The 12917-nt window shown below is 40.8% G+C and overlaps 1 protein-coding gene across 2 annotated transcripts in view; it reads left to right on the plus strand.

Moving 5' to 3' along the window:
- Positions 1 to 12654, plus strand: part of EED (embryonic ectoderm development) — a 75432-nt gene extending 62778 nt beyond the window's left edge. The window contains exons 10-12 of one of the 2 annotated variants that reach the window (XM_033948678.1): positions 746 to 904; positions 8444 to 8517; positions 12246 to 12654. In XM_033948678.1, the coding sequence (XP_033804569.1) occupies positions 746 to 904; positions 8444 to 8517; positions 12246 to 12372 (360 nt within the window). In that variant the 3' untranslated portion in view covers positions 12373 to 12654. The remainder of the gene's footprint in view (positions 1 to 745; positions 905 to 8443; positions 8518 to 12245) is intronic. The other variant, XM_033948677.1, reaches the window with a different exon arrangement.
- Positions 12655 to 12917: the final 263 nt, after the last annotated feature.

The raw sequence follows: 12917 nt of genomic DNA on the forward strand, positions 1-12917 counted from the left end.
TGGCTCTCTTCTATTTGATGTGAGTTAGTGTAGGTTGTAGAATTTTTATTGTTACAGGTTTCAAAGTTTTGTATTGTTCAATAACAACCAGTAGGGGTAGTGGTTAGGGGTTTATGCTAATGTTCGGGAATGGATGAAAAATGAAAATGTACCGCTATATTGCAACGTGTGTTCAAGTATTTCACATTTGATTTGTCAATAGAATACTGCTTATATCCAGGGTTGTACCATACTACAGTATATATATTGGTGATGTCTATCAGTCTGAGTTCTGAGAATTCTCTACTTCCATGTGCTGGTTGGGAGAGAACCTGGACTTGAATAGCAGGACTCAAGGATAGGAAATTAACAAGTAAGAACAAATTTCACCTTACTGTGTATTAATCTAATATACCAGGGGATGCAGAAAAATTCTCATCCCAACCAACCAGTTTCCTAAATTCTGAGTGTTATTTTGCCACTGTAGCTAAAAAGAGTGTTATCTTATTTCATTAAGTGCCAATTTGCAGAAATGAAATTTTATGTTTTGACATTGTTTCAGATCATTGATTGAACCATATCTATGTCATTCTCTTCTTGGTTGGGCTGAGAACTTTTCAGTACTCCCTCGTAACAACTCATTTTACCTAGCACTCTTGATAGGCTTAGATTTGTTTGGGGGTGAGAGATTGGAGCAGAGAAGTACAGTAAAATTTTGGAAGAGAAAACAAAATCTTAGAGTGACTCGCTCTTATTTTTTCTGCAGTCTTGTGAAAATGCCATTGTATGCTGGAAACCTGGTAAAATGGAAGATGACATAGATATAATTAAACCCAATGAGTCAAATGTGACTATCCTGGGTCGTTTTGATTACAGCCAGTGTGATATTTGGTACATGCGGTTTTCAATGGATTTCTGGCAAAAGGTAAGAGAAATCACTTTATAAATCCTTGCCAATATAGGGAAGGAGCATACCTCTATTTAAACCAATAAGATAACTGCTGTTGTTTGTTTGATCTTTTATTTCTTTGTATCCAAGTGGACTAATGGACAGCCACATTACTTTATCCTTATCAAATGCTACTGATGATGAATTTTAGAAAATAAGGCTATATTTGAGAAAACAGATTTAGAGTCCATTTTTATTTCCTCAAATAGGTTTAATGTGTTCCCTGCTATGAAGGAAATTTATGATTAAAGGAATAATTTTCATTTCCTTAGTATGTTCCTATAAAATGTATCCAGTGAGGTAACATTTATTATTTTTAAAGCTGTTCTTAATTTGGATTTGCATGTAACTCGGAAATTTTAGATTTTAAGATTGGTGCTGTTTACCTCTGCTTCCAGCTAACAAAAGAGACAATTGTCCCCACCAGTGTTTCCTCTAAGGCAGTGTTTTTCAACCTTTTTTGGGCAAAGGCACACTTGTTTCATGAAAAAAATCACGAGGCACACCACCATTAGAAAATGTTAAAAAATTTAACTCTCTGCCTATATTGACTATATATAAAGTAATTCTCTTGAATAGGAATCAAATAAACACAAATAAAGTATTTTATAATTACTTTATTACAAAATAAAAATATAAAAATTATAAAATACTTTATTCAGTGCGAAACCTGGGCCTGTTTGGCTGAACACAAAGCTGATATTCTGGCTGGAATCGAAGAAAGACACACACGTAGCTCTTCGTCAACAGCTCTCAGTCTCTCTCTGTATTTGGTTTTTATAGCATACAAAAATAGACAAATATACCCTCCATCCTTTTTATTAAACCACAATAGCAGTTTTTAGTGCAGGGAGCTGCGCTGAATGTCCAGCGCTGCTCTTGACGCTCATAGGCTCCCTGCGCTAAAAATCACTATTGCGGTTTAGTAAAAGGTGACCATATTGTAAAATATAGACAGCAGATATAAATTCAGAACTGTGCATAGTAAGTGAAGGGAAGTTTTCATCTCTGGGAATTTACCCAGTTAACTATTAAGTTATTTGGGCAAATTCCTTTGAAAACTGTGGTAATACTGCCTCCACTTTGCTAAATTTAAAATAAAATCATTTTTCCTACCTTGTCTGGTGATTTCTGGTTGCACTTTCTTCTTCTGACTGTGCATCCAATCTTTCTTCCCTTCTATCAGCCTGTATGCTTTCTCTCCTCCACACCTCATTCCCTCCCCCAACTTTTTCTTCCTCTCTCCCTGACCTTTCTTTCTTTTTTTCTGTTTCTCTTCTTTCCTTCTGTTTCCCTGCCTGCCCCCTTTCTTTCTTTCTCCCTGCCGTTCCCCAAGCTACTGCTACTGCCGCTGCCGCTGCCATCGGGGAACAGGACCCACCAATGGATAACAGGCCCCAAAGCCGACGCCGACGCATGCTCTCCCTGACGTCAATTTTGCAATCTGAGAGGAAGTTCCGCCCAGCCAGGCAGCGATTGGCTGGCCCGAACTTCCTCTCCGACTGCAGAATTGACGTCGGGGAGAAGAAGACTTATCGGCTCGATAGATTAGATCGCCAAGACAAAGTGAGTCCTGGGTGATCGACTCACTTTGCCTTGGCGAGCTACTGGCGCCCCTGCCTCGGGCCCCCTGTCAGCTCCGGGCCCGGCGGCCCTGCGGCACACCAGGCAACATCTCGCGGCACACTAGTGTGCCGCGGAACAGCGGTTGAAAAACACTGCTCTAAGGTACAGCATGCACAACCACACACTGTTTTTAATGTGGCCATCCATTGTTCTTGAATCTGCTGCAGGAGAAATGTAGGAGTTTATGCCACTGGAAATACTGCTCAAACCATAAGAACATAAGAACTGCCATCTCTGGATCAGACCTTCAGTCCATCAAGTCCGGCGATCTGCACATGCGGAGGCCCAGCCAGATGTACACCTGGCGTAATTTTAGTCACCCATATCCCTCTATGCCTCTCGTAAGGAGATGTGCATCTAGTTTGCTTTTAAATCCTAGAACGGTGGATTCCGCAATAACCTTCTCTGGGAGAGCATTCCAGGTGTCCACCACTCGTTGCGTGAAGCAGAACTTCCTGATATTTGTCCTGGACTAGTCCCCCCTTAGCTTCAGTCCATGTCCTCTGGTCTGTGTCACATTGGATATTGTAAATAATTTTTTTTCCTGCTCTTTGGCAGGGAACACCGGGATTGGCCTCCGTGTGTGCGGGTCGCCGGACAGGATGGACCTAGGGTCTGATCCGGTGAATGGCATTTCTTATGTTATTTTGTCGATTCCTTTCAGTATTTTGAAAGTTTCAATCGTATCCCCTCACAGTCTCCTTTTCTCCCCTTCTTTGTCTGCTCTAGTCAGCATAAAAATTCAGTTTTCTCACAATGAATGAGATCGGTCTAAGGACATGCTTCCTGCAAGTATAAGCTCACTTGCTGCGTAGGCACACGGGGGGAGTTGATACTGGTTTACAAAATACTAAGTGAACTACAGCAGGTATACTGTGGATAAAATAAATATATCCATTAATTAGATCTCAGCTGCTGCAGAGGCAGTGGTGACAACATAAGAATTGCCGCTGCTGGGTCAGTCTGCTCCCATGGTGGCCCTTAGGTCAAAGACCAGTGCCCTAACTGAGACTAGCCTTACCTGTATACGTTCTGGTTCAACAGGAACTTGTCTAACTTTGTCTTGAATCCCTGGAGGGTGTTTTCCCCTATAACAGCCTCCAGAAGAGCGTTCCAGTTTTCTACCACTCTCTGGGTGAAGAAGAATTTCCTTACGTTTGTACAGAATCTATCTCCTTTTAACTTTAGCGTGTGCCCTCTCGTTCTCTCTACCTTGGAGAGGGTGAACAACCTGTTTTTATCTACTAAATCTGTTCCCTTCATTATCTTGAATGTTTCGATCATGTCCCCTCTGTCTCCGCTTTTCAAGGGAGAAGAGGCTCACTGTACGGCAACTCTTCCAGCTCCTTAACCATTTTAGTTGCTCTTCTCTAGACCCTTTCGAGTAGTACTGTGTCCTTCTTCATGTACGGCCACCAGTGCTGGACGCAGTATTCCAGGTGGGGGGCGTACCATGGCCTGGTACAGCGGCATGATAACCTTCTCTGATCTGTTGGTGATCCCCTTCTTAATCATTCCTAGCATTCTGTTCGCCCTTTTTGCCGCAGCCACATTGCAACATTCCTCTGACATTGTCTTCAGCCTGAAGTGAAATCAAATGAAGCTGCGATTGCGTTCTTAAGTACAAGTTGGGGATTTTCCTTCAAGGACCAGGCACTCAGACATAGTTTTCCCTCATCACTGCAAATACTCTAATTTTGCAGTGCAAAACAATTACTGTTCTTTAACATTCCTCCATGCCGGTACAGAAATGGATGGGTTTATGTTCCTCTCCCAGCAGGTGAAGACTGAGACATTGACTTTTGGCTGTAGTATATGTGAGATGTGCAGTCCCTTCTACAATTGGTCCATTCTCAAGTCTCCAGCAGGTGGAGGTTGTAAGCCTGTGCAGTCCTTCCTTGGTTTAGTGTAGGGCCTGTTGGATTTGCTTAATGGCATTCTTGTCCCTGTTGTGGGTGCCGGATTGAGCTTGGGGGACCCTTTCAGGGGTCCGTCCAACCTCAGGGGTGCCACACTTGACTGGTCAAGTCGCTCCCCCTATTTCCCCCAACCCCTCAAATTTGGGGGGCATAGAGGTGCCTTAGCTGTAAGCCTTGCCACTGTTCAGGCAAGGCATATAGCTTTGAGAGCCAGTAGAGTCTGCTCATTTGTAACTTAAAGTTGTATTAAAAACAAAACAAAACATAAACACCCTGAGGCAGTACCGGTTTGAAAGGAAGCTTTTAATTTGCTTTAATTGGTTTTTATTGTTAACCGGCAGTTTTGTGTTTCCTTTGTAGCGGTGTATAATGAGCACTTTAAAGGTGCTGAAAAGGTGCTCATTGTGTACCTGACAAGTAGTGGACACGGACTGCGTGTGAACAAAGTGCTCCAGCCACTGCAAGAGAGGGAATCCTTGCCTGTTTCAGGGCGGCAAGCAGGGTTCCCCTTCATATATGCACGGCTCATCGGCTTCCCCTATTGCCCACACAGGAATTTCCCCAGCCACTTACGGTCAGGGAAATAAAGTTTCCCTTACTGCCGATAGAGAGGAAAAGTCTTTTTTTGTTTGTTTGTTTATTTTGATTACACCACAGCGCCGGCGGTAAGTGGAGAGGCTACAAAATAAACCCAGCAGGATGTTGTTTGAAAAAATGTCTGATTGGGCATGAAAAGTGAATTGAATCGAAAAATTGATTCAATAGGCTGAAACGAATTGAAAAAGTTTTCCTTGAATCAGGCAGCACTAGTTGAGACTCAGAAGCTGAGATAGTAGCAACCACTGCAAAGGATCTGTTATGTAAGAAGGAAGTAAACAATTTATTAACGGTATTGGTGATATGAATGTTCTGTATGCATTTTAAAATATTTTTAGTTTAGTTTTTCTTTTTTTTAAAATCTTTATTGATTTTTAATCTAAAACAATGCCAAACAAATAAAAGGATATTACATACAATACACTATTATCTGTACAGGTAACATATATATCATTCAAGATTTTCAGATTTCCTACAATTAATAGTAACATAATCTATATATATATAAAATCGGAGGTATGTATGTGTGTATGTATGTATGTATGTGTGTGTATGTGCCGCGATCACGCAAAAACGGCTTGACCGATTTGAACGAAACTTGGTATGCAGATCCCTCACTACCTGGGATGATATGTTCTGGGGGATTCGCGGCCCACCTGCACACGTGGGCGGAGCTACAAACAGAAAATCAGATTTCACCCATTCATGTCAATGGAGAAAATGTAAAAAGCTGCCATTTTCACAGTAATTCAAAAACGGCTTGACCGATTTGAACGAAACTTGGTATGCATATCCCTCACTACCTGGGGTGATATGTTCTGGGGGTCTCGCGGCCCACCTGTACACGTGGGCGGAGCTACAAACATAAAATCAGATTTCACCCATTCATGTCAATGGAAAAAATGTAAAAAGCTGCCATTTTCACAGTAATTCAAAAACGGCTTGACCGATTTGAACGAAACTTGGTATGCAGATCCCTCACTACCTGGGGTGGTATGTTCTGGGGGTCTCGCGGCCCACCTGCACACATGGGCGGAGCTACAAACATAAAATCAGATTTTAACCATTCATGTCATTGGAAAGGATGTAAAAAGCTGCCATTCTCACAGTAATTCCAACTATAAAACACTTTCTATGACACTATAACCACTAGGGACATCATTTCTATTCTACCATGGACACCATATATATAGAGTTTGTATGTTCTAACTGTGTTTGTAACTGTTTCCTTCATGCACCCCAGTTCATGTTATTACATTACATGAGTACTCACATATGCTGAACTAGGAACACAGGTTCCATTCTGAACCGGGAAAAAACTGCATGGAGTTTCTTTTCAACCTGAGTTTCCACATATTGAGTTGTTTAAATCAATACTGAAACTTTTGGATGCCACTTATTCCAACAGATCTTCCTTTTCAGTTTACGAGATTGCAAATTCCAGTGAGACTTGCATTCTCTATCACAATCAACAAATCACAGGGACAGACTATTACATACTGTGGAGTGGATTTAAGATCCCCCTGTTTTTCCCATGGACAACTCTATGTTGCTTGCTCAAGGGTGGGTTCACCCAAGAATTTATATGTTCTTGCTCCTGGAGGTGAAACTAAAAATGTTGTTTATAATCAAGTTTTGTGTTAGTTGTATTGTATTCATTTTGTCAAATATTTCACATTATAATTTGAATATTGTACTTTTTATAAAGCTGTTAAAAAATAATTTCATTCACCACTATAAAGTATCTTTATTTGAATCCATTTACAGTGTTATTGCTATAATTAAATACCCGTGCAACGCCGGGCCATCAGCTAGTATATAATATAAATGAAGAATAAAGTTACCTAAATGTCACCATCAATATTTAGTTCCCTCCCACCAACCCCCCCTCCCCCTATGGATGTGTAAAGGTAAACTTCTGCACTGAATCCCTATTGGCCTCTCTAATCTCTAAGGTTCAGCAACTGCATTCTCGTAACAAGTTTGCTGTCCTTCTACAATTTGACCTCTCTGCAGCTTTTGACGTTGTCCACCACGACATTCTAATTTTCCAACTCTCCGAGATAGGCATTAGCTCCATAGTTCTTGATTGGTTCTCCAAATTCTTGCGCTCCCGCTCTTACATGGTTAACATGAGCGGCACCTCATCCTCCCCCTGGACCCCGACTTGTGGTGTCCCACAAGGCTCACCCCTCTCCCCAATCCTCTTTAACATTTACATGTCCTCCCTGAAACTACTCCAACTATCCCCCCTTGAAACTCTTTACACTTACGCTGATGACATCCTCGTCCTCCTTGAGACCGACTCGAACCTCACTAACCTCTCCACGAACATATCCTCATGCATAAAGAACCTCCAATCCTGGGCATTCACAATGCATATGAAACTAAACGAGTCCAAAACAAAACTCCTTTGGCTCGGCCCAAAATTAGACCATCTACCTTCCTCCATCCCATTGTCCTCCGGCCCCCCATTACAGCTCGAGTTCTCAAGCAAAGTTCTGGGTGTCACCTTAGACTCTTCTCTATCCTTCAACGAACATCTCCAATCCCTGGTGAAGAAATGCTTCTTCAGCTTTCACATGCTAAGGAAAGTCAGACCCTATTTTCACCAAAAACACTTCGCAGTCCTAGTACAATCCATCATCCTCTCCAGATTGGATTATTGCAATTCTATCTACCTCAGCCTAACCAAGAAAAGCCTCCACAGACTTCAGCGGATTTAGAACGCCGCAGCTAAGCTTGTTTTCGCGAAAAGCAAATTTGATCACGTCTCACCACTCCTGTCTAAGCTCCATTGGCTCCCAGTAATCCCCAGGATCCACTTCAAATGTGCGTGTCTGGCCTACAAGATCCTACATGGCATCCTTCCTGCCGTTATCCCTCTATCCTGGAACTCCCCAACCCCTACTTCCTCCAGATCCTCCCAAATTTTTAAACTATCCTTCCCTTCCATAAAAGGTATTTCCCATGTAGGCAAACTTGGGTCATCCCTCCCCTTTAGAATCACTGAGATCTGGAATAACCTCACCTCCCCTCTCCGAACCTCAAGCTCCCTCCAACTCTTCTGCAAACACCTAAAAACCTGGCTATTCTCAAAACTGTAACACTTCCCCCCTCTTAGGCCTCTCACCTTCCCCCTTTACACCTAACTCTTTAATCTCTCCACTGTAGTTCCTCTCTCATCTTTCTTCCTGTAAACCGTGCCGAGCTCCGCATTCGTGGAGATGGTGCGGTATATAAACCCAAGGTTTAGTTTAGTTTAAATGTTTTTAGTTTTATATAATTATCATCTCCATCTGCCTACTTTTAGTTTTAATTTCAACTTATTTAATTTTTGTGGCCTAATGCAATGCTGTCTACTTTCTCAAAGATGCTTGCTTTGGGCAATCAAGTTGGCAAACTATATGTTTGGGATTTGGAAGTTGAAGATCCTCATAAAGCCAAGTGAGTATTTGTACATTTTTTTCATGCTCATTTTTTCCCAAGGTAAGTCAAAACTGGCAGACTTTATAATGCAATAATCAAAAAAAAGCTTCAAAAAAATCAGAGAAGGTTAAATTAATAGTTATTAGAAATACCTGCACTTAGATTCCCAACTCGCAGAACACAATCAGTAGTGAAGCAAACACATAACTCTTAACGATAAACACTTGTTATGGTTAGTTTGGTGAAAAATCAGTTCTTGGGGAAACTTCTTAATAAATCTTAGAGTCTCCACCAGGGTTTATCTCACAACAATATATGTGTACCCAAGGGCGCACCATAGGAAGTACCCAAAAACAACATCTTCACCATCAAATGTATATCTTATTTAATAACTAATGTGCTGTGAGGGAGGGAAACTTTAAATGTTAAATATTGCTTATACCCTACTTAAAATTGACCATAAAAATCCACAATAATGACAATATCCAAGTAAGGAAAAAAAAAACGCTTATCTGTGGACACAAGAAGCTGCTTGTCTCTCTTGAAAGGGGTGCTGTGGCTGTTAAATTAAGAGTGATGTGTTTGCTTCACTACTGATTGTGCTCTGCGAGTTGGGAATCTAAGAGTAGGTTTTTCTAAATAGACTTTGTAGTGCACCAGAAATGTATAACATCAGCTAATGCCAAATGTGATTTCAATAGTTAGTGAATCTTGTATATTGAAATTCAGTGAATATTAAAACTTCTGTTTTAGTGATGATTTTGAAATTAACTTAAATATAAAATGTTATTCTGTTGGATCATTTTTGCTCTCTGGTTTCAATTAGATAAGGGTTTGTGCATTTGTGCTGGGTTTTACTAAATAGTGCTAGGGCCAGCGAGGTAAATGCTCTGACACTCGTAGGAATTCTATGAGCTTCAGAGCATTTACCTCACTAGCCCTTGCTAAAAAACCTCTAGAGTCGTTTAAATCACCAAGGGCTCTTTTTACTAGTCTGCTTCATTTGGACTGTAGAGCCTCATCATAACTACCTTAACCACCACTGTCCCCAGTTTGTCCCCTTGCTTAGTTCCATCCTGACTCTCTCAAATATAATATTCTTTCTACAGCTGTTTGGAATTTAGAGGCGGCTGCTCATACTTCTCTTCTACTCAATTAGTCCCTCTCTCTTTCCTGACAGCCACCTTTAAAGCTCACCAACCTTGTATTAGTTTCTCTGTCGCTCAACACTCTCTTACAGAGTTGATCACCAAGGAGCTAGAGTGGTCTTTCTCATCTGTACCCCAGAGGCCCAGATGCACTAAAAATCATCATTAAGACCATGGGGGCTGATTAATTGACAGACACACACCCCCACCCCTGAAAAAAAGAGGAAGGCAGGATGCCTAATCTCTCATGCCTTGGCCACCTGGACCACACCCCTGACTGACCAAAAACCTGGACCCCTAAACACCTCCCAACACCAGGCCCCTCTTCCGTGACACTTCCCAACACCCCACTGAGAATGCCTTGTTGGGCTGGGGGGAGTCAGGACCCAAAATCAATATAAATATGTAGGATCTAGAGAGAAATAATCTTGTAACTAAAACTGATACCTCTCTGTGCACACTTTATAACTTATACTATAGACCAGTGTTCAATGTTCTACACACTAGCCCAATCCCATCTTAAATGTGATACAATTCTTATGCTAAGAGGAGGGGCCTCAGATCCCCGTGTGCTGCCAGCAGTCTGCTTATCAGCCACACTAGAAAGGGAAACTACCTCATCAGCCTCCCTCCCCCTCCTGCCTGGTGATATATAACAATGAATGTTCAGATGAAAAGAACTTAGCTCAGGCAGGGTTTCATTCAAAAAATCATCAAGTCTCTTTAAACGCTGTCCTCGCTTGCCCAGTCCCGCCAAGAACTTTAGATCATTTAATTTTTTTCTGTCCCTATATAAATGCCTTTTGGAAGTTAATTTGGTCCCAAATTAATTCATTGTTAGAAAATCATGTTGCCCTTTCCTATGATACTATTTTATTTGGTACATCTATGAGATTAAAGAGTCCAATTTCAGCAAATAATAATAAACTTTTACTAATACTGACGGGGGTTGCCGTTCAACATATTACTGGAAATTGGAAGGATTATACTAAACTTAATTATACCTTTTGGTGGAATTCAGTCTGTCATATTTATAAAATGGAGAGAGTGCTTGCTATACAGCAAGGAAATTATCATAATTTTAAAAAGATTTGAGGGCCATTGATTACATATTCTAATGATCAGACACCTTAAACACCTTTTTAATATATAAGAATATAAGTAGGGTGGGATTGGGATATATGATATTTGTTTTAATTGGTTTATTCCTAATGGATGGGATGGGTGGGGGAGGGGTTCTTTTTATGCTTTGGTGATTATAAATAAGAATGTCAAGTGATTTGTAAAATTCTTGATTGAATATTATACACTTGTTGTAAGATATGAAAACGAATAAAGAATTTTTTTTTTTTTTAAAAGAAATATTGATGTCTAAGCTTCCAATAAGATTTTTTTTATTAACCATTTTTTTATCTTCACGGTGCTACAAAATTTGTGTATAACTTTCCATTTTTAGGGAAGTAGTGTGTTTTAAGTTGGAGGAGATCATGGATAGACCTTAATATCAATGCTATGTTTATTAAAAACTTTATATACCGCATAATAGCCAAAAAAGGATCCAAGCGGTTTACAGTTTATATTTCAAAACAATTTAGAAAAGAACTCAATTCAAAAATAGAAAAGGAAAGGAAGTGTTTGGCAATGATTAGGCCCGGATTATCCAACCGGCGCCAAGCTCAGTGAAAAATGCTGTTTAAAACGACATTTTTAACTGAGCTTCAAGGCGCCTAAAAAACTGGCACTGGAATTGCACCTCCATAGGCACTTTAGGACACCTAATGCCACTATGGTAATGGTTAACACCGGAAGTGGTGTTAGGCAGCCTAAAGCAACTATGGATGCGCGATTCACATCAAAGGTAGGCGGCAGGCACCAGAAATGTAGGCCTGGAAAACCCTGGCCTATATTTCTGGAGCCTACCTTTGCTGGAGGTGCAGTTCTGTCCCTGGTACCGCTGCGTGATTGACTCACGATTAGCAGCCACTTTTAAGGTGGCCACCGACTACGGCGCTGGTTACAGAATCCAGGCCTTAGTGAAAAAAGACCACCTAAATTGTATATTTTGTATAAAACTCCGCTGAATCACCAAAATTTAAGGTAGGCCCAGGGGGAGGCCTATGTGGGGGGGAGGGTATGGTCGAGTGGTTGCACAGCTGGCCTGCCGTCCAGGACAGGACCTGACACCTCACCTCGGGGGAGGGAGGGATCACTTTTGTCCCAGCTCGGCTCACCATTGGACCACAAGGATTTAAGATAGGCCTGGGGAGAGGGGGAAGGGATGCGGTAGGTGCAGAGCCAGCTGGGGGATAATGGTACGGTGGGTGCAGGGCCAGCTGAGACAGGAACTGACACCTGACCTCAGAAGAGGAAGGGATTGCTCCTGTTTCAGCTCACCACTGGACCACCAGGGCTTTAGATAGGCCCAGGAGGGGGCAGGTAGGTGTATAGCTTGGTATTTGAATATAAGCCCTTGATTTATATTTGAGTTATCGTTTTTCTACTTTTCTCAGTTTATATTTGGGTATATAATTACTCCCATAAAATAGGTAAGTTTTACCTGTAAAGTAATGTTGCTATTTAACCTTCTTTTGTTTTTAGGTGTACAACACTTACTCATCCTAAGTGTGTGGCTGCTGTACGGCAAACCAGTTTCAGCAGAGATAGCAGTATTCTTATAGCTGTGTGTGATGATGCCAGTATATGGCGCTGGGACAGACTTCGATGAGTGATTCCAAAAGCATGTAAAAAAAATTTTAATTATTTTAAAATAACTTTCTGAATGAGCATAGTTAGCTGTAGATGAACTTTTTTAGTGTTCAATCATCTGAAGTCAAATGTAGTGATATTTACATTTGTGCTCACTTATGGGTCAAATTTAAGTGTTTTTAATAAACATCTATTTTTGTAAAACTTTGTGTATGGCTTATTTACTGGAAGATCTTATTAGCTTATATGATTTCCTGTAACGTGCAACTTAATTTTTTAATGGTGAATATTTTAACTGTCAGATGTGTGATGTCATTGCACAATGGGGTAAAGTATGTTCAGTTTCAGTATTAAATATTTATCTCTGATTTTTGTTTTAGAACAGTGGTGCTGTGTTATCTTTAATAGATCAAAGTCATGGTTCTGATACTATTATGACCCATGCAGAGCACTTTATGAATATGAAATTGAAATTTCTAGCGGGATGAAACTTTAAGTAGGAAAAACTTAGCTGTTAAAAGAACGAGTTAAATGTATTTATTATGGTATCTTGTGATAGACTGA

This window comes from Geotrypetes seraphini, chromosome 6 (genome assembly GCF_902459505.1).
Source record: "Geotrypetes seraphini chromosome 6, aGeoSer1.1, whole genome shotgun sequence".
Lineage (NCBI taxonomy): Eukaryota > Metazoa > Chordata > Amphibia > Gymnophiona > Dermophiidae > Geotrypetes > Geotrypetes seraphini.